We start from the raw sequence: 22,937 nt of genomic DNA, 5'->3' as shown, positions 1-22,937 counted from the left end.
GCTTGGTTCGCAATCATGAGCGAACCACACTTGAGCGTCATGACGTATCGTTTGAACCACGATTCGAGTGAGCGAACCGTGACACCACTGCTGGACAGGTGTAAAATGCATTTTAAAACATTATTTTCATTCAAATGTTGAGACTATGGCTTGTAATTTTAATTTTTATATTTTTTATTTTTTTGCCCCCAAACCCCCCCCCCCTCAATCCCGATCAAAGTCGAGGGACATAAACTTCAAAAAATATTTGCAACGGCCTTACTTTTACAATTTTTTGCTTGTTTTTCATGTTTTCTGCTATAGAATGGCAATATTATCATTTAAATTGTAAAAAATGCATAGAGGCATAGTCTGGGACACTAAAAAATACTGCATACTTCTGTTTACTGAAAATATAGGAAATGTTAGTTAAAAATACAGCCAAAGTTGACCCCAAAAAAAATTACCTTTTTAAAAACATTGGCAAAGTCACATAAAACAAGTAAAACTTCCAATCCCAACATTTTCTAAAATTTTAGGAGTTCTTCTTTCCAATGCTTTTTAAAGATCAAAATTTGGGGACCATTCATAAACCACGTGGACACATTTTTGGGAACCTTAACGCCCCCCGTGGACAATTCTTCATACAAAAAAATATGGATCGTGGACAATCCTAGTAAAACACAAATTTTTAGGGATAAATCTCTCTCCACGACGAGAATTTATTTTGACAGAATTGGCCACAACTTAAAGTGGCCAGTACCCTCAGGGATATTCCGAAGGGGGACATTTGAACTTTTTGAGTTTTTTACAGTATGGTTATCAAACTTCATGGTTTTTTATACTGGACATGACAAATAAATGGAAAAATGTGTTCCTGAGTTAAAAGAGTTTTCTAAAATTGATCATTTGATTAATATCTAATATTGGTTTATGTCATACTGGTCGTGTGAGTAACATAACAAACCTACAGCTTTTTTTTTAAATAATTTAGTTCCAAACATTCCCTTGGTTCTATGGGCTTTCGCTAAGGGGGGTACGTGGTGGCGCTGAGGGCATAATCCTTACATCTTAACTTACATAATTTCGCTTAAAAAATTCCTTCAATCTATCATTTGTATAAAAAATCTAAACGTTGCTAACTAATCAGTCCGTATGATTTACGCATTCCTCTCGGTCCTGATAGCTACCTGTTGCATAACTTTACCTTGCTGCTCTGACTGTAACGTCTAGACAGAAAATACCCCGGGTAACAACAAGAAACTGACTGCCGGCAAAACCAAAACTGGAAATTACGTGTCTTTTCGCAAGCAGTCAGAGCGGACCTTTTGTACAGGGCTGTGGAGTCGGAGTCGGAGTCGGAGCCGGAGTCGGTGGAGTCGGGCCTTTTTGGGGACCTGGAGTCGGAGTCGTCAAAACTCAAACAGCTGGAGTCGGTGACAGAGCCGGAGTCGGCTAAATTTTTATGAGCTGGAGTCGAAGTCAGAGTCGGAGCCGAATATTTCTGATAACCCGGAGTCGGAGTCGGAGTTATCTAAAATTCAACAAAATTATGTACATTGTTAATTAACAATTGTTATTTATTGTTATTGTTATAATGCAGGTTAATTACCAAAACTTCGTATATTTTTAATCGTTTTTTGTGTCGCATGCATTGCGTTGCCCTCTTATTCATTTTCTAAAAGAGATTTATCAGATGCCATTATGTTTTTAAGCATTTTTATTGTGATTGGAATGCTTTAATTGTGTTATTTCACTATGATCATTGAATGATAACCTGTTAATCCTTTCTTACCCAAGAATGTAGTATGATAACTAAAAAAATAAACAATATTGGTTTTGTAATCAAAAACATTACACTGATTCTTGACTGCTTCCTTTTGCTTATATACCCTTTCAATTCAAATTTGACCATATTTAATCCAGTTTTTTTTCTGAAAAAAGTACACACACAGTCATTTTTTATCCCTATAGCGAATGTCTTTGAAGTTTTAAATAATATTTTTTTAGGAAAGAAGTTGCGAGGTACATAAAAAGATTGAAGATAATTAACTGTTTTTGAAAATCGGGAAAAACACTGACAGTATAACTGTTCCATCAAATTATCTACGATTATAACAAAATATTACTTGGAACTCAACATGCTAATTTTGTTTGTAACGAATACAAAAAGAATCCTTGTTTAAAATATTTGAAACTGACAAAAAAATCATATAAAGCTGCAACTAATTTTGAAATAATCATTGAATATGGTAAATTAACCGTTTATCTTAATGTTTACTATTTCTTTACTAAAATTTGAAAGTGTTTATCCTTAGGTAAACTATTTTGATATCGTTGCAAATTATCATTGAACAAATCTCAAAATTTAAGAACCGAAGAAGAACCAATAAAAATGTATGAAAAAAAGACAGGATTTTAATTTATTTAAAAATTTTCTCTTAATGTATATGTCCCATGCCAATATGACGGAAATTAATTATCATTGCAAATCAATGCACCTAAAAAAATCATCTTGGAAATGTAGCTTATGAATTCCTTTTGAAATATCACTCACCTAGAAAATATGTTACCTTTAGATTTTTGTTTTTTTTTTCAATTTTAAGTTTTTTCATATATTTTGATGGAGGCGCACGATCGTTCATAAAGCTTCGTTTTAGGTGAAGACGCGCGCCTCCTTTTAAATATATAGAAAACTAGCCTTACCCGACAAACTTCGTTCTGCCTTTTTTCGTTTGTTGACGTTTTTAACTTTTTTGCTTATTCAGCCTCCTGTGATCAAAATTTGATTTTACGTAACTTTTCCCATACAATCTGCAGATTTTCCGGAATCGGTTCCAGAGTGGCCAAAGTGTCAATTAGTTAGCGTAAGAACCTTCCTTGGACTAATACGAACCCAACGCAACAAATAGCATCTCGATCCGACGTTCCGTGTTCAACTGATTCGCGTTCGAACAAACCATCGAAATTTTATATATATATAGATTATTAAAAAAATTGTTATATTATAAAATACCTATGTGAAACATTTTCAAGATCACGAATATTTTAAAAGGACCCCTTACACGTCTATTCCACGAAGAAAATTCGTAGGTACATTAATTTGCAATAATGTACGTCTTTAATAAAAACCAATGGAGCTATAAAAATAGTTTCTTTAAAATTAAGTACATATTTAAAAAACCAAGGTGACTTTGATAGTCACTGTGCTTCTTATAAATGTTAGCCTAAAGGTGAACAAATTGAATTTATTTGTTAAAGCGATCATTAAGGCTTGGTTTCCTTTGATTAATTAAAAATAATAAATAATTAAATAACAATTAAATAATTAAATGTATCAGCTTTTTATAAATTATATGTAAATTTGAGGTTAAGTAAATAAATCCGTATATACTTAAAAAAATGTTCTTCTAAAAATGGCTATAAATCTGGAGATAGTTTTTGATTTATGTTTCAATAACGTTTAAAAATTATAACCTAGAAACTTTTTTTTCCCTTTTTTTAATTCGAACTTTCTTTTCTTGAGAAAAACATGACACTTAGAGAGTAGATAAATAATCCTATTTATCAATGTTTTCAAAATAATAGTTAACTAACTTTTAAAATATTTAAAAAATATGTGGAGTCGGAGTCGGAGCCAACAATTTATTGAAGGCTGGAGTCGGAGTCGGAGTCGGCTAGAGTTGGTAGGCCGGAGTTGGAGTCGGAGTCGGAGTCGGTTGGAGCTGAAAGCCGGAGCCGGAGTCGGAGTCGGAGTCACCTTATCTCAAAAAGCCGGAGTCGGAGTCAGAGTCGGAGTCGTTTAAAACATGACCCGACTCCGCAGCCCTGCTTTTGTAGAGTAAAAAGTTGCAATAATAATTCAGTTGGAATTCCCAATCTTGGGAAATTCCAATTTTGTAGAATTTCATGATTTTACTACTTGGTTTTCCTAGAAATTATATGTGCTAAAAATAACACCATTTCATTACAACTGCATGCGCCTAACACATTAGGTAACACTGTTTGTTCTAAGCTCTTTTAGATCTGTAGTTACTAAGTACTAACGTACAACTCGTTTCTTTTTTTGTTTTTGTTTTTGCTTATCGGAGATTTCACACTCGTGCGCGATACTAATCCACTGTAAGAAATCTCCCACACGTGTCCACACGCTTCAAGAAAGGTGCTTCAAATATTGTTAAAAAAAACACAATCAAAAGATTTTTTTTTTAAATTGATATGTTTGATTGGACCATTACAGTTTTTTAAATTTATATATTTTTTACTGTATTAACCCGGTGTAATACACACCTGCAGGGGATCATTTTCACGATCATGGTACAGCACTTGACGCTGTGACCATGGCAACGGAGACCAGCGGTCTGCTGTGTTTCAATAATAGGGTAAAGGATCATTGCGAATGTACTTTTTTTTCTTGAAATGTGGCAAAATTGTGACAACTTATGTTATTTCGTTTTTTTTTTCTAAACCTTTGAACGTGGTTGATAAAATTTTGCGTAAAAATACTTTCAAGAAATTGTTTCGTTGCCCTACTGTTGAACATACTACACTTGAGGTGATGGCAATGGCTGATGTGGCTTTTAGTGACCGTCACTTTTTACTGCAATTTGTTCAATTTAAAAGGTGTTTAATGTCATTCAGATAATTTATAAAGTTTTGCAAATAAAAGATAGCATTATTTTGAAGGTAAATCGATCAAACAAATACTGCTCTCGTCTGTATTGATCACGCATAATGAAAATACCTCGTTTTGTAACTCATACTTGAAATAAATTTTGACAATTTCCAGCTATCTTATCAATTGAAAGTGTCAATCAAACCAATTTCTTACACGTGCCGGATCTCATGTCGATCGATAGCGTGAATCAGATTCTCTTCAAAAAATAACAATGCCAATTTTGCACCAACCACATTGAACAAAGTCTACTTTTGCTTACTTCCCTGTGGTGCAATTTCTCGGACCAGGTGTCCGCTGACTACTAGATGCTTCCGCAAAGTTTCAACTTCTCACTCTGAATTTGCGGAAATGTGCCTAAAACTACTAGCGAAGAAAAAAAGCGCACATAAACCTAATTTAAATATATACTAAACTCGATCGAGCGAATGAGATTGCATGAATCTTACGTCAAACACAGTTAAATTGTGGAGGCACGACTCACAAACCCAAACAGGTCGTGCGAACCTGTCACACAGGATGTCATGATGTCGCGGAAAGGCTCGACCATTCACTTGCCGGCGGTGGCTGGTAAAGTGCAGCAATTAAGCCTCTAGACAACGAGTCGCATATGTTCAACTCATGCCTACCGTGCCATTGAACCGGCTAAAGAGAACAACAAAGAATGCTTCTTTTACTAATTGTGAGTGGATTCGATCAAATTCTTAACGCAATTAAACGGTTTAATCGAGCTTTTTTTGCTTGAGGAGATCGTGAGAGGGTGCATCGGCACTGTGGGACATGAAGACATGATTGGACTAAATTTGCTGATTTTTTTGAAATTAAATATGTCTTTATTGAACTTTCTTATAATAATTACATTTCTTTTACATTATAAGTGGTATGGCCTAATGCTCTTCATCTTTGTTGTATTTTTCGTTTTATTATTAACTGATCACATTTATTTATTTGCTTCAAATTTTTTTTACATTTTTGCATTGAATCGAATACATTTGGGTAAAAAAGAAAAAAAAATCACTTTAACTACTAATCCTAACTTAAAACTAAAAAAGTAAATTCATTGAAATATTCAAAATCGTTAGAACGAGTAAACTACGAACTGTATTTTAAGATGAATGCTCCAAGAGTTCTTACTTGTTCCTGACGAGTTTTGCAACCACGCAGTGTTGTTGTCATCTCGATGAAAATGTTCAAAAGTTCTTGTGGTGAAAACAGGTCACTACTGCCTTCACCCGTTGATGTTGGTTGGTTTTCCCTCGGTTGCTGACTAAAGCCTGGAGGTGTTGTATTCTCTGCAACTCTTTGCCGCTGATTCAACGGCAATGGCTGCAGATTTGGAACCACTCGAACAGATCCTGCTCCAGGTGACGCCAAAGCAGGAAAATCCACGTCCGTGTATGCTGGTGGTGTTTTGCGACGATTTGGTTGGTGCCTCGTCGTCGCTTGCTGCCGAATTTTTACAAACTCAGCTCGTTTTGGGCAGCTTCGATTCTTGGTCGAATGGTCGCCGCCGCAATTGAAGCATTTCGCTTCGATGTTCTCGTTGATTGTTTCGCATGCTTGAGTTTTGTGCTCACCTCCGCAGGTTGCACAACGACTCTTGATGAAACAGTTCCTTCCACCATGCCCAAACTGCAAGCAGTTCGAACATTGCGTCACGTCACGGTGCACTGGTCGATAACGTTCCCAAGTCACGATGATGTTGAAAATTGCCCGAACTGCTTTCAGCTCAGACGGCGTTGTCGATCCTTTCTCGAGATGAACCAGGTACAGTTGATCACGATACTTGATGTCCTTGTTGTGTCTCGTCATCTTGAAGACTTCGATCACGTTCAACTTAAGAGTTTTGAGCTCTTCTTTCAGCACACTCACATCCATGTCGTACAGGCCTCGGAGGACCTGTTTCATGGGGCGTTTACCTGGATCGTCATGGCTGTAGTATTCAATCTTGGTGTTGTTCAGGAAATCCCGAACGTAGTTGTAATCCTTTCTGGTAGGTAGCAGAATTTTGAGTCCATCAGCACACAAGCGAATGGAAGCTCGTAAAGCACCAGATTTGATAAACCCGGTCAGCCACTTTCGCACCGAATCCGATGACGATGTTTTCACAAAAATGGGTGGCAACTTTTCCCGTCGTTCAAATTCTTCCTTCTCGCTCACGTCCACAGGGAGGGTAGCGAACTGGTTTCCAGACGAATTTTGAGCGTCCTTGCTCAAACTGCCTGGCTTTGCAGGTAGCGCTTCGGCATTTTTTAGCTTCTTCAAATCTGCCGATCCTGCTGGTGAGGACCGCCTCTTTTTCTTGCCGTGAGGCATTTTTGCACTTTTTAAGCACTTTTTTGGTTTGTGAGGGACGCACGTCTGACTCGCTTCTCTGCTGATCGCAGACTGACTAAATTTGCTGAAGTATTGAAAAGCGCTTGAAACTGTAAAAAAGGGCAAAAATCGTCATTTTTCTAGCAGCTATTCATTGGTTAGGAAATATTTGTGTTTGCCCTTCTATACTTCTGGCGCCACTCGTGCAAAAATCTTATCGTAAAAATTGTAGAGAGTAAGAGGTAAGATTAGATAGCCATATTTGTACGCACGCTCTTATGGCCAGCTCATCGTGATGCAAGTTGTGCCAACTCACCGGTCACTTTTACAAACGTGATTCACGATCAAGGTCATTCGCGCGCCAAAAAACCGTTCAACTTGCAACACTTCCGAGCTCATTTCCGGCCCGCACAAAAATTAAGAGACACACGTTTTCATTAAATGCTTCTTTTGTGTTGTGAGGCAGGTTTATTTCACCATTATCCAATCAAAGCAAGATCGAGAAGCGTTCACCGGCGGCGGCTTAATGAACGCACCTGTCGATTTCGTGACTTTGTGAGTCGCGGCCGCGTAAATCTAACTGTCTGTTGAACTCTTTGAGCAACAGGGAAGTAAGGTACCTACAAGGAATGCCCCGCAAGAATCAGAACTCGCTGGCTGACTGGAGGATTAACATGGTGCTACCTTTAATTTCCGCTTCCACTATATTAAAGTGAATTTTGTTGTTTGTGCCCTCTATCTCACTAATGGTGTCTATCAATCTTTACCCACGCGGCAGCGGATCCGTTATTAATTTACTAAACACGCGTTAAACTAGTTTAAATTGGTTTTTTTGCTTGAGGTCCTGGTCTTGTTATTATGCACTATGAAATTTATTAAAGGCTTTTAACCCCAACCAGATATTGTTTGGAATTTGTTCCATCAAAAACACTTTTCTAAATTTTCTACCAATTAAAATGTTTGCTTTGATTTTTTTTTCTTCTTTTTTGATACAAGTTGTATATAAAATAAAGCTGTAAATGGTGCATTTTATAATGGGTTTGCTTCAAACATAAAAGGCATTTCAAACTTGACAATCATAATCTTCTGTCCGAGCCTCAATCTTTTGGGCTTTTGATTCTGTTAAAACATGGAAGAATCTTGTTACGTTAATAAAAAAAAATATAAAAATTGAAATTACATGCCATGGTATTAACATTTAAACGAAAAAAGTGTTTTAAAATACATTTTACACCTGCCCAGTTGTTTTGCAATCATAGGTTTTTAAAAATCCAAGTATTGAAGAGATTTTATTTTCGCCAAAAAAAATCGTGAGGAAAATATTTGCAACGGCCTAAATTAGGTAAAAAAAATGAAATTTTTTACAGTAACTGTAAACAGTAAAAATTCAAAACAATAAAAAACATGCTTCAAAAATTGAAGGCTTCGAAAAATTATTAAAAGCTTAACAAAACATATAATTTCAAGCTTAATTTTGAAAACAAAAACATCCATCTCCTTTCAACATCTTTTTTAAAACCCATCCCCAAAAATATCTTAATTTTAAATTTCATTCATAATTTTAATATTTTTTTATCAACAATGCTTTAAGCATGATTGCATGGTAGTATTTTTTTCCTGTAAAAATTCGTTATATCTAGTAATTTGTGTAAAATTTATTCTTATCAAGCTTTCTTTTTAATGTTGTACATTTTGAAATTCAGTTTGAATATCAATGTCGAATGAATGTTGTCATTTTGGATATCAATGTTTAAGTTGTCCGTATTTTGGACACTTACAATTTAACAATTAGATTAATCTTAATAAGAAGGCATGCTTCACCTCTCGATTTAAGCAACATTTTTGATAAGGCAAATTCTACTCTCTTCACTATTCTATCAAGTTTTTTTTTATAAGGCCGTTGCAAATATAGTTCAAAGTTTATGTCACAAAGAATTTTTTTCAAAATTTTAATGGAAACAGACGTGCAATCAGTTGAAAACAATTAAAAATATATTTTCTTGTATTGATAATTTTGTTAAGCATTTTTGGGCTAGTTAAAGAATATTTTTAATTTTTGTGAACTTGCGATGTACAATACAACAACAACATTTGAATGCAATTGATTTGAACACTGGAACATTTTTCAAGAGTTAAAAAAATATGTTTCAAGCAAGTATGCTCTGCATTCCTGACTTTTAGATCAATAATCTCATTGCGTTGACGAATTTTGGCAAAATCCCGACTTTTCCCGAGTGGACACCCAACAACGTACTTTTAAAAGTTTCTTGTCAAAAATGAGTGTAGAGATTAGGATGTAACAAAAATGACTTTTTGGCGGGCATTCAGGGGTTTGTTCCGGTGGTTATACTGAGCCCAAATCCCAAATATGAGCTTGATTGGACGTAACAGGAGCTGGCGCTCCCCCCTTCAATTTTAAATGGGATTTAACCCGTAAAAAAAGATTTTTTCAAAAATGTCAATTTTTGAGGCATTTTGGCCACTGAAGCGTTTACCAAAAACATTTTAATTTGCCTGGGACCGATTTTTCGAAAAAAAAAAAATGCCAAACTTTGAAGGTCTGTACCGAGCTCCAGGGTGCTCCAAACTTCAATGTTATATATACAAAAAGATGCGCAAGGATCTGGCCTACATTCCAATGATGTTTTTGGTAAACGCTTCAGTGGCCAAAATGCCTCAAAAATTGACATTTTTGAAAAAATCTTTTTTTACGGGTTAAATCCCATTTAAAATTGAAGGGGGGAGCGCCAGCTCCTGTTACGTCCAATCGAGCTCATATTTGGGATTTGGGCTCAGTATGCCCACCGGAACAAACCCCTGAATGCCCGCCAAAAAGTCATTTTTGTTACACTCTAGTAGAGATGCATTCTCAAATATCATTATGTTATTGAAAATGTGTTTGAAATGCGACATGCATGGCTTTTATGTAGAATCGTACATTTTTAGCATTTGGAAATAAATACACATATGTTTTAAAAATATTAGGGACCATTCATAAACCACGTGGATAGTTTTTTTTTGGAAAGTTTCTTGTACAATACCAAACAAATACGAATGAAATAGGAAAAAATATGAGAATTTTCCACAAGTAAACTGCTATTCAACAAAAATTTCTTTAAAAAATCAAGATTATCAGTTCCATTTGCTTTGCAGTTGGGACAAATTAAAAAAAAAACACCAATATAACATTTTTGAATGCTATATTTCTCCATGTTGTTCCTTCAAATTCGCATTGCTATTCAAGAAGGGTGTGTTGAAGAGAATTCAAATTTGATATCTCGCCATGAAATGCGTCATTCGTGCTATAATTCCAAACATTGCCCGCGAATATAGGCGGCTATAATGACCAAGAAATAAAAGTCTACGACGAAGAATGACTTGCTCACTTTTGGCGGTCATGGATCAACTTCTACTTTTTTTTATTTCTTCTTATTTTGTTGTAATATTATAAACAGGTTCGTATGATGCAACAATATTAAACCAGAATCGTAAACAAAATCAATCGTCTCGCGAAATTCCCCGCCAATGCTTATGTTTTTTGCTGTCCAACATTCTAGACACGATGTCCGGTGTGACGGCGAGCCTTTTGCGTCTCCTAAAAATAATCCACGTACAGCCATCCCTCATATTCGGAACAGTTTACAGATCGGCCAATGTTCAAAAAATCATAGCAAATCGATAATTGAACTTAATGATTCGCTTTTACCTTCATTTGAAAGCTTTTCTTGCGATCTTTCGAATGCTGTACCGAACAACTGCAAATTTTTACTTTTATATCAAGTTTTTGAAGAAAAACTTTGACCCTTGAAATCCACAAATTCGGAACACTTTTTTCTTACGGATGTAAACAAACTTTGGATCTCTCCAGGAGTACATATTTGTAACAAAATAATGACTTCACACACTGCACTGAAAATACGCCACACGTTTTATTCAAGTGCCCAAACACATGAATGATTGAATAAAGCCACATCATAGATTTAATTGGTTTGTGTTTCAACATCATTCCAAACCATTATCAAATGCAAGTGTTTGGGCGATTGAATTTTTGGTATTTTTTGACATGTTATTGTCATTCGGGTGGCTCAAGCTTTTCAAGTGTTTTGCTCATGAATTTGTCCCACTACCTTTAACTATTCAAAGTGAAGAGCAAAACACTTGAAATTGATCTTAAGATCTACCCAAAATAGGCACTATTCAAAGTCAACGTGAAGTCCACATGAATTTAATGTGTTTCACTGATTGATTTTAGAGCGACTTTCATCGAAGGCTAGAAGCTAGGCTAGAACGAATAGCGCAAAAAACTCACCCGTCTTCAACTGACCAGCCGGCGCAGTGGTAGCGTGCACGACTAGCAAGCGAGAACCTGTATATTAGGATGTAACAAAAATGACTTTTTGGCGGGCATTCAAGGGTTTGTTCCGGTGGGCATACTAAGCCCAAATCCAAAATATGAGCTTGATTGGACGTAACAGGAGCTGGCGCTCCGCCCTTCAATTTTAAATGGGATTTAACCCGTAAAAAAAGATTTTTTCAAAAATGTCACTTTTTGAGGCATTTTTGCCACTGAAGCGTTTATTTTCAACATCATTGGCGTGTAAGCCAGATCCTTGCGCATCTTTTAGTATATATAACATTGAAATTTGGAGCATCCTGGAGCTCGTAACAGACCTTCAAAGTTTGGCATTTTTTCGAAAAATCGTTCCTGGCAAAAAAGATATGCGTCGCGCCTCGCGACGCCCTAGACGCCATTTGATTTTGCCGGGACCGATTTTTCGAATAAATGCCAAACTTTGAAGGTCTGTACCGAGCTCCAGGGTGCTCCAAATTTCAATGTTATATATACCAAAAGATGCGCAAGGATCTGGCCTACACGCCAATGATGTTGAAAATAAACGCTTCAGTGGCCAAAACGCCTCAGAAAGTGACATTTTTGAAAAAATCTTTTTTTACGGGTTAAATCCCACTTAAAATTGAAGGGCGGAGCGCCAGCTCCTGTTACGTCCAATCAAGCTAATATTTTGGATTTGGGCTTAGTATGCCCACCGGAACAAACCCTTGAATGCCCGCCAAAAAGTCATTTTTGTTACACTCTACTGTATATCGCTTTTATTTTTCAACCCCATTTAAAATTCAAGTGTTTAGCTATTGAAATTATTTCATGGCCAATCACCGAAATTTCGAGTGTTTTGCGATTGATATTTGAGTGCTCTGTACAGCAGGGCCAGATCATGTGTAGAACACTTCGTTGAGCTGTGTAAGTTTTGCTCAGTGTGTAACCAGTGAAACTCAAGCTCAGTGATGTTTTATCAATGGTCTGATAACTTTTTTGTGAAAATATCAGTTAAATTCAGGTGTTCCACAATTGTGGGAGGCACAATAACAAACCACAATTATGAAACAGGCAATTTGGAGGCAGTTTTTTACTGCTCGGAATAAAATATTCTTGAAATGCAGTTTTTTGTTTAAAAAGTACTACTTTTACTAGTGAAATAGCAAGAGAATGTCCAAATAAAGGTCCTGAAAATAGTAGGGTCGAGAGAAAAGCTGCATTTGGCATGCTATTGACAAATTATCACAAAAGTGTTCCGAATTTGTGGGTGTTCCGAATATGTGGGATGACTGTACTACTGATAGTAGAACACTCTTGAAATTCACGCGGCTTAATCTATTTATTAAACACGCCACACTTATTTCGTAAACTTAATCTATTAACGATTGGCAAGTGTCTGGCGTTTCCATCCTGCGATTCGAGTGTTTTTTTTTATTACATTGAAACACTCAAAGTTACAAATCAAATAATTGGTTTTTGGTCTACACGGGTCACCTTCCATTGGAACATCGACCTGACGTCGACAAATTCCGAAAAATAAACTTATTTGCGGCGAAGGCTCCTCGTGTGTGAAAACTGGCTACGTGACTTTCTGCAGTGCGTTGATATCTATCGGAGGCCACGTTGTTACTTTTGTTGCTGCCAGGTTGGTGGCATAAATTTCTAGGAGCATGAAATATAATCTATTTTGTTGAAGGCATAACCCGGCGCAGCTTAAACCGGAGGACGGCTATCTGATGTTGTCTTTGGCGGTTCAGCTGTTTGCGTAATCTTATCGTTTTGTTTTAAATCGCCGGACGATAAGCAGTTTTTTTTTGCGTGACTTATTGTAATTCGCTTGCAATTTCACAAGATTGGTATCCAAGTTTTTGTTTAAATGAAATGCTTGAGTTATTGTAAAATTACTCAAAAAAGAGGTAATATTCAACCAAATAAAATTTCAACCATCCAAAATTCCAGTTTTTTTCTATGTAGTTAGACGGTTATGAATGCATTTTTTTTTCAAGAGGTGAGAATCTACAAATTGGTTGAAAATAGAACCTAAACGCCAAACATACAAGAATTTCTCAATTATAGAATTTATTTATTTAGAACTTAATGCTAGAAAATCTTTAACTAATATGATCTATCTTTTTTCCAGATTCCATAATCACGACGGACAGTGGAATACTGTTCTTCGACCAAAACTGGACCCAGGTTTCGTCCGGTGGCCACCAGTTCCAGCACATTTCGGCATTCGCTTACGACGAAGTGAAGCAAAAGCTGTACTTTAGCGATCTCAAGGATCCCAAGTTTCGGATATTCTCACTGGATGCGAATCCCCAGGAAGAATACCACAAAGTGACGAAACTACTGCCAAAATCGGACGAAACGGCGTACATTACGGGGTTGGTGTTTGACCACCTGGAGCGGAAGCTGTACTGGACGGAGCGGGGAACTCATGCGCTATATTCGGTTGAGGTCGATAAGATTGGGAACGTAACCGATGCAGGAAGTTTGATCAGCACCGTTACCAAGGTTGAGGACAATCATGATCTGGCTGGATTGGCGATTGACGAGTGCAGGAGGCACCTGTATTGGACCAACAGCTACCTGCAAACGTCCAACGTGGTCCGCGCGACGATGGCCGGCAAGGTGCTGAACTCGCACACCGAAGACGTGTACGAACCGAAAGGAATCGCCGTAGACCATTACAGCAATCGCATCTACTGGGTAGAGAAAAAGTTTGGCCGCGCGTTCAGCATCCAGAGCGTAAACCTAGAGGTCGAAGATGTCAAGACGTTTATCAGCGAAAACGATAAGGCGCCGACGCACGTTGCGCTCAACAGCCGGTACCTGTACTGGGTAGATCAACAGGTCGGCGAAGTTCACGAAACGCTAAAATCAGACTCTACCCAAAGTCGCGTCGTCTACCGGGGAAACCGTCCCACGGCCATCATCATCAAGTCAAGCCTTCTCCTGAACCACCAAAACAACAACCCAAGCTGCAAGTCAGTGATCGCCAAAATCCTGGACAACGTAAAGCGCGAATCCGACGGAGAACTGCCCCAAGCGGACAAACCAACCTCGGCCAAACCCGAGATGATCATCTGCCTCAACAACGGCATCCTGAACCACAACACCAACAGCTGCATCTGCCTGCCCGAATATCAGGGCAACTTTTGTGAAATCCCAATCTGCAACAACTACTGCGTGCACGGCAAGTGCGTCATCGGTCGGGACAACCGGCCAACGTGCGAATGTGACGCCAAGTTCGAGGGAGAGCGCTGTGACCGCAGCAAGTGCGACGGCTTCTGCCTCAACAGTGGAAACTGTTCCTTCAGCGATGCGACGGCAACCTGCGCCTGTCCGAAGAATTTCAGCGGCAAGCGGTGCGAGACCGCAATCTGCACGTCGGACTACTGCTACAATGGGCGGTGCATGGTGGAGGAGGGCGGTTCGCCCAAGTGTCAGTGTAACGTGGGCTATCGGGGCGAACGGTGCGAGGAGTACACGTGTAACAACTACTGCCTGAACGATGGCAAGTGCGTGCTGAACAACGAGACCATGCTGGTGGAGTGTCGCTGCGGTGCGGAGTACACGGGCAAGCGGTGCGAGATTCCGAAGCGATTCTGCTCGCTGGACACCGGGAACCCGGAGCTGCAGCCGTACTGTGATGGGTGAGTGGGGGTTCATTTTATAACATTAATCCTTGCGTCTACAACACATTGGGGCACTTTGAGGCCAAGTTTAGATTTTTGAGAGCACAGTTCGGATGAAAACGTGAAGAAAAATATTTTCATAAACTCATTGACTCCTTTCCTGCAGGCCAAGGGTGCATGATACTGATGATACTCGTCGGTTGACACACCCAGGCGAGGAACATCCCGGAAGGAGCCCAACTACATCCGTAGTGCTATTTGGACAAAACAGCATGGCTCTGGTTCCTTGCAAGTGTCCTATTTTCTTACCTCCACGTTGGCTTGGTTTAGTCATCATGATGACAAGGTGTAACCTAGCTGGTGGCCTGTGGAAACGACTCGTAAACCTTTGACCAGCGAGGGTCAGAGTCGAGACGGCTAGAAGAAAGGGGCGCGACAATGTGGGAAAGGGAAGTAATTTGTGATTGTAGACGGTATTGTTTTGATTCGCAGTATGTTGAGTCAACTGCTGTGGATGTACCTGAGCATCGCAGAACGGGGTTTCTCTTCTTTCCATTTCAACGAACAGCTATCTTCTGTTTATTTTGTTTCACTGATTTTCTAAAACGGCTTCTGATTACCATCCTCCATTTGATTTCGATTTTACTCATTTGATTCTCTTGTTTCTCAACGCTTTTCCACTCTATTTTACCAATTGATTCTGCTGTAACAAACTGTCTGCTTTCCCTTAATTTGGCAGCGATGTCAATTGTGTTTATCATGTGCCTTTTCTTTATTTATCTATTTGAATAATTTCTAATTTCTACTATCTTTCTTTTACTATTGATTCTTTACATAGTATATTTCCTTCACTGTCCATTGTTTTGAAACTTCACCTTTTTCTTAAGCAAGTGAGGTTCGAGCCCTTACTCAATTTATGGAATGATTAAAGGATTAACACAAATATTACTATTGTATTTTTGAAAAACTTTTCTAAAATGCTTAGGACCAAAATATTGTAACAAAACACCGCGACAGAAGAAATAGCAACAGATAAACACGACTCAACACTAGGAAAGATTTCAGGAGAAAACAAAACACAGTAAAATAACAATTAGTTTTTGATTTCAAACTAAAAATAAAACAGTTTTTGCTTTAATGAAATTTGATAGGCACACTATAGATGGTTAGGCGCTTATACTTACATCAAACCCTACGTAATGTACCACCCCCGGCCGAGTTAAAATGCGTAACCGGAAAAGAAGGTGTGCATGCCTGGCACGAAAACTCAAAGCGTGTTCTAGCGTGCTGCTCGTACTGACTCAGAGCAAGGGTGAGATGTAGGTGTAAGGGCAGTGCGTGTTCGTCGGGAACCTGGTGCATAAGATCGGTCAAGGCCCGTTCTTACACTGAAAATTGCGAATTGCGAATAAACTCATTGACTCCTTTCCTCTAACTATCCCCCATCTTTGAACTTTTTCAAAGGCTATTTCGTTTTTTTCTTCTCCTGCTCAACTCGTTCTCCCAGTAAACTTTTACCCCGTTTGAATTAGTCAGCTGTTGAAAGGTATCCCATATCTCACTTTAGGTTAGATACTGCACAGATGTTTTTGCCAAAACAATCCAATAAATTAAATGAAAAATAAATTTATTGATAAACTTTGAGAAATATTTGAGAAAGTTTCGTTTTGCTGTCATTTAATCTCAGCTGCTCTTAAAAAAACTGTTGAAACATGTTTTGGTGAGTTTTTGATTTATATATTTTTAGAACATAGATTTGGTTTTATGTTGAAACAAGAACAATGAAAAGTATTTTTTTCTTATTGAAAAAAACTGTAAATTTAAATTTTTGTTGACAATCAATCATTTCACTTAAAAATAAAAATGAAACAAGAACAGTTAAAAGTATTTTGTTCTCATTCAAATAAAACTGTGATTTTATATTTTTGTTGACAAACAGTTATTTCATTGAAACATAAAAATGAAAAATTTAATATCCTAAAATAATTTATGTAAGACAAACCCGACAAACTTCGTCCTGCCTTTTTTTCGTTTATAGACGTTTTTGACTTTTTTGCTTATTCAGCCATCTGTGATCAAAATTTGATTTCACGTAACTTTTCCCATACAATCTGCAGATTTTCCGGAATCGGTTCCAGAGTGGCCAAAGTTGTAACTTTTTGGCGTAAGAACATTTCTTGGGCTTATACAAACCCAACGCAACAAAGAGCACCTCGATTCAACGCTCCGTATTGCACTGATTCGCGTTCGAACAAAACCGTCGAAATTTTATATATGAGCAATTCCAGCCCAAAACAGTATTTTTTTAGGTACTTTTTTCTCGATCCTCTCCGATTTCAATGAAACTTTGTAGACATGTTATCCTAGGCATATATAAGCCATTTTTGTGTATATGGAGCCAGTTACACTCGATAATGACATTTGAGAAGGGCGTAAGTGTTTTAAATATTTTTGTATTTCGTAATTTAAGTATTGCTATATCTCGAAGCCGTTGCATCGTATCAAAAAGTGGTCAAAGACAAATTTGTAGGAAATTTGACGGGCTTTCCGAAAAAAATACACTGAAAGAAAAAAAACACTCCACTTTTATGAGATTTTCTGATTTTTAAGTTTAAAAGTCAAATTTGAAGGTGAGCCCACGATTTTTTTTTCTTTCAAAATTTTTGTGAAAATAGCCTAAGATGTTACAAAAAGACTCACGAAAAATGCAGGATGGAGCAACTCACCTAAAAAAATACAAAAATCATTTACTGAAACTGTTTTTTTGAAAAGTGCTCTAAACCGTCAAAATTTTCAAAATCCGAGTACGGGAATCGATTCTACAGACAATTTTACATAAAAGTCTCCATATTGACCATTGTCCTAAGTCCGATCCTTGTGAAGTTAGAGTGGGTTTAAAAATAAAAATGTTGAAAAAATAGGTTTTTTGATGGTTTTTGGCAATTTCTATATGACAGACTTGATTTTTCAGTCTCGACAATATTTTTACCGGAAAGCTCGTCCAATTTCCCATAAGTTTGTCTTTGACCACATTTCAATTGGATGTATGGGCTTACAGATATAAGCTAATTTACTATTCAGGTTACTATAATACAATGAAAAAAAATTATGTTTTCAGTTATGAGCAATGTTATTAGCTTATATCTGTAAGCGCATACATCGAATTGAAATGTGGTCAAAGACAAACTTATGGGAAATAACATCACAATAATATCCCACAATTATGGAACAGGGATTTTGGGGGCAGTGTTTTGCTGCAATGAATAAAATAGTCTCGAAATGCAGTTTTTTTCAAAAAGTACTACTTTTACAAGTGAAAGAGCTAGAGAATGTACAAATAAAGGTCCTAAAAATAGAAGGGTCGCCAGCAAAGATGCATTTGGCATGATATTGACAAATTATCACAAAAGTGTTCCGTATTTGTGGGTGTTCCGAATATGTGGGATGACTGTACTTTTAAAGTTATGCCATGAAAAAGTTTTTTTTGCAGCTACAAAAAAGCATGATTTTTGCATAACCTCAAAGGCCGGGTCTTTTTGCTTACGCGCGAGAGTCGCGGCCATGTTATTCGATGATTTTTAATTAAATGAATTACTCACGAAAAAGATAACAATATTTTGCTTCTTTTGCCAATAACAAATTTGTTAAATATTTTTTTGCCATTAAGTTAAACTCATTTGCGGTTGCCACATTGCTTAAGCAGAGTCTGCGTATCTTCTGGAGAAAGTCTGTATTAATTATGTTGCTGAATACATCATTTTGTTTCGACAAAGATTTACACGAACTTTTTACTGAAATATACAACTTATAAGACATTGTTTACTAAGACTAGGGGACAGCATGCAATTCCATCGTGCACCTAATGTTGGCATATCAGCACTTTTAAATTCAATTACAGCCCCCCCGTTTTCTCCTCTATTTTGTAGAGTTGGTAAAAAAAGAATTGAATATTTCTGTTCTGGTAAAAACAATAATTATAAAAAATTAAATGAAAAAAAATAATGAAAGTAAATAAAACAATTAAAAAAAAAACTCTTAAATTAATTTGTAAATACAACCTAAAATACAACATGGATGTGAGGAAGGCACCAACCACCTTAAGGTGGATTAAGTAACGTTTTTTTTTGTTGTAAATAATTGCTTGGGGGACCCCTTAGATCACATTTTCCGGTGATAATTTTATCATATTAGTATTCCTGAGACAATTTCACAATAGAAACATGCATAATAATGTTTATTTTCATCCATTTTAACTTTTTTAATATTAAAGGGGTTATCTGGATGGAACACTTTTATATTTTATTTTGAAAATTGTGCTATTTTTTCACTAAAATGCTAATAACTCCCCTTAGATTTAACCAATTGGGATGCTTCATCCTGCATTTTGTTGCATTTTTAAGCCCTTTCAGACGCATTTTAATTTTTTTAAATTAACTTGAATTTTGTCTAAGTTACAGCCTTCTTAAGATTTTTGATGTTTTTGAACCTTCAAACTTTGTGTCCCGATTGGCCCCACTTCCCGTTGACCTAGAGTGCTCATATTTTGGCCAGATGCTAGTTTTATATGTAGAAACAACCCCTGAAAATTTCAGGCGATTGGTGAGGTCGATGCGAGATTGGTATGCTTTGCTCGTGGACTCACTCAATTTGAATTTCGCAAAGTATATAGAGATAAACCATTTTTAAAGGTTTTTCTATACCTCTGTGCTCTCTTGTACTAAGCTTGCTGGTTTTCCTATCAAGTTTGCATAAGAGATCCCAGAGGCATCGAAATGCAAATAAAGATAAATAAAAATTACAATGAATGATATCGTTTTTTTTTCTCCATTCTTCTTCAGAATTCAACTGTCCTCTCAGCAACAGCAGCAACAACAGCTCGTGGAGCCCCAAATCAGCTACTGCAAAAACTCCTTCAACCGGACCGTCGTGTACGCTTCGCTCGCGTTCGCCGCCTCCCTCTTCATCCTGATGGTGATCCTGCTGATCGTGCGACGCTTCTACGAGGAGGGCCGCCCTCGCATCACCAAGCGCTTCAAGGTGACCAGCAACCACACCCAGATGACGTCGCGACCGGCCACCCAGTGCGAGATCACGATCGAAAACTGCTGCAACATGAACGTGTGCGAAACGGTGCGTTGGGTGGAAACAATTTTTTTTTTGGGGTGGAAAATAATTTTGGATTTTGTTTTTTTTTTTTTGCAGCCATGCTTCGACACGAACCTGCTGCAAAAGTCGTCTTCGAAGGCCGAGGACAAGCAGTACCTGCTGGACGATATTGAAAACATTGCCGGCTCGTACCGGAAGCTGCCGAGCTGCGCAGGTGGCGACAAGAACCTGCCCTGATCGCGTGGTGGATGATACCGTCCCGTGGCCCCCCCGTAGTACCATTCTCTCTCTCCAGCGGCAGCTATAAAAGTGCGATTAATGAGAAGAAAATAAGAGAAGAAGGGCGGCTGGCAGCAGCATTGCCAAGGAATCTGAAATCTCCCTAATCCTAGGAGCAGTAGTTAGTGCGAAAACCTAATTTATGTGATTAGTTTGTAAGTTAGGAAAAAAAAAAAAAGAATCAATAATGCTTCATCAGATGAGCTCTAGCAGCTGGTTGCCTCGGTTGTTGGTTACAATTGTGCTCGAAGTAATTTATCGGGTCGTTTTAAGTACTTCCTAAACATCAGTACAAAGCTTGCTACTGAAACTCGTCCAACACAAATTGAGAGAGCACAAAGAAAGCAATAATATTAAAACCCAAAAACCTAAAGCAACTAAAAGACAAGCCATAGCCTCTAGAACAGTTGAAAGCGCAAACGCTGCCCGGATGTTACCAATAAAAACACATACACTAACAGTGTATAACTTTTAGCCAAATCGAGGATTTCACTTTATCGAGGCAGCGAACATCTGTTTTCATTTTTAACCGAGAAATAGCAATCGTTTTGGCGAGATTAAAAAGCCAAACTGAAAGAGTTCCCTGTGTAAAGAAGCAACGTGCGTTAGTTAGTTTCAGTTGTTTTTAAATAGTTCCTGTGTACGTTTAGAGCTTTGTTATCCATTTCTAGCCAATAGTAAATTGTATCAATAAAAAAAAAGAAAAAAAAACTAGTTGAGGTGCAGAAACTACGCAACGGCTAACTAAATTTACTTAAAACCCCTTAATAGACTGCTTTCAGTTTTCCATTATCATTTTCGGATTGGTTACTTACTGTGTGCGCGTAGCTTAATTGTGCTTACCGCAAAAGCCATATCATTGATGCCCGGTCATACTTAATCGTAACATTTAGGCAAAACTTAATTCGCTGCAAAATTATTACACCCTCACCATACTCCCAATTTTTGTTTTGTTTTTGTTAGTTGTAGGTACGGTGCTGCGCACAACAGAAACAGCAACAACAACAGTGTAAGAGAATTCCTTTAGCTAGAGTGTAGATAAAACAAAGCCGGGGCTAACTTCCGAGAGGGAAATACTTAAATAAAACTAGCAGTAGTGTTAGGCAATCGGGAGGGAACACAGTAAAGACTTTATATTTAATATCCACATGAGAAATGTGATATTAATATAAATAGATTTAAAATACTATGTAGAATACGAAAACACGAGAGTGATAGTGCGATGTGCTGTAAATAGTATGCAAGTTGAAATTATATTTATATGAGATGTGTGTACAGTGTACATGTGTCGACAAAGAACAAACCAAAAGTGTTTTCATTTTATCCGAAATTCAAAAAGCTTTGAAAAACTTGTATTGAATTTTATGTGTTGTCTTATTTCATTTGTAGCATTTTTCATTTCAGCGATTCCACGGCAAACCAGCAGGATCCATATCAAAAGTGTTCCGGGAGTTTCTTGGCCAAAGTATATAGATCCGTATTTTTTGTCATGGCGTCTAGGGTACACTGAAGAATCCAACATTGTAATCTCAAGTGTTATCTACGTGAGAGTCTCAAAAAATCAACACGATAAAGTCACATGCTTTTCCTTTGACCCACAAATATTTTTCATGTCAAATTGATGTGAAAATCATTCGATTTCAGCTGATTGTTAGCGAAAAACCTTTAACCCTTTTTTCACATGAAGTTCACTTTAGATTCAAATCAATTTAACTTAGATTTGCCCCATTTGTCATTTCCTTCGATTTTAACGTGAAAACCACGTTAGATTGAAATGTTTTTGTTTTTGAATGTGGTTGGCGAAAATTTCTTCATAAGTAAGATGGCCACGAACGGTGGTGGAGCAAAATTTGCTCTCCGTAGTGAAATGTTCATTTAGGGATCAATTTTCCTGAGTTCTTTTAATTATTTTGGTTTGAATTTGAGTTTTGACGCTGATGGTAAGAAAAAACAAAGGAAACAGTAAGATTTTTCGAAATTAATACAGATTAAATATTTTTTTCAGAAAACTAAATTCCGGCTAGCGGTCATCTTCGGAATCTGCTCCTGATATGGAGCTACAAGTCCGATTAAAAGATTGCAAGCTATGCTCGATTCCGACGGTGTTATGCGGATCTACCACAAGTGGCTCAAGTTTGGGCCATACATTTTCATCGAGGCGCTCAAATATTATTGCTGGACCACGACGGTCAAGTTGTTTTGAGAGGGGTCTCAAGTTAGCCGAGTACTTCTCGATCCGGCAGCTGGCCGATCCGTAGGCCGTCCATGATGTCCATTGTGAATCTCAAATATTTAAAAAAATAATAATAAACGTTATATTAAAATGAATTCGTGTAATAAATTTATTTAAAGAAAATCCATCAATTTTTTAAGACACCAAAACACCACCAGAAAACCATTTGAAGTCCACAAATAAATCATTGAAAATTTATGAGAAAAGCTTTCCAAATTCATGTGGTTCGTCACATGAAATTAACGTGTTTTTCATTTGAATTTACTGCGTGGTTCAATGAAAAATTTCTATGTGATTTACACATGACATTCACATGCAAAGTCGAATGGGGCAGATTCATGTGCAAAACATGTGACATTACTATGTGCCTTTCTT

General features: G+C 37.4%; 1 protein-coding gene across 1 annotated transcript in view; it reads left to right on the top strand.

Annotated features, from left to right (window-relative positions):
- The window catches only part of LOC6038248 (protein cueball), a 29,343-nt gene extending 7,719 nt beyond the window's left edge, over nucleotides 1-21,624 (top strand). The window contains exons 2-4 of the mRNA XM_038262287.1: nucleotides 13,444-14,962; nucleotides 19,783-20,074; nucleotides 20,147-21,624. Coding sequence (XP_038118215.1) covers nucleotides 13,444-14,962; nucleotides 19,783-20,074; nucleotides 20,147-20,287 — 1,952 coding nt within the window. The 3' untranslated portion in view covers nucleotides 20,288-21,624. The remainder of the gene's footprint in view (nucleotides 1-13,443; nucleotides 14,963-19,782; nucleotides 20,075-20,146) is intronic.
- Nucleotides 21,625-22,937: the final 1,313 nt, after the last annotated feature.

Source organism: Culex quinquefasciatus, chromosome 3 (assembly GCF_015732765.1).
Source record: "Culex quinquefasciatus strain JHB chromosome 3, VPISU_Cqui_1.0_pri_paternal, whole genome shotgun sequence".
NCBI lineage: Eukaryota > Metazoa > Arthropoda > Insecta > Diptera > Culicidae > Culex > Culex quinquefasciatus.
The sequence above is the reverse complement of the archived record's forward strand: the minus strand, read 5'-3'. Positions and strand labels throughout refer to the sequence as shown.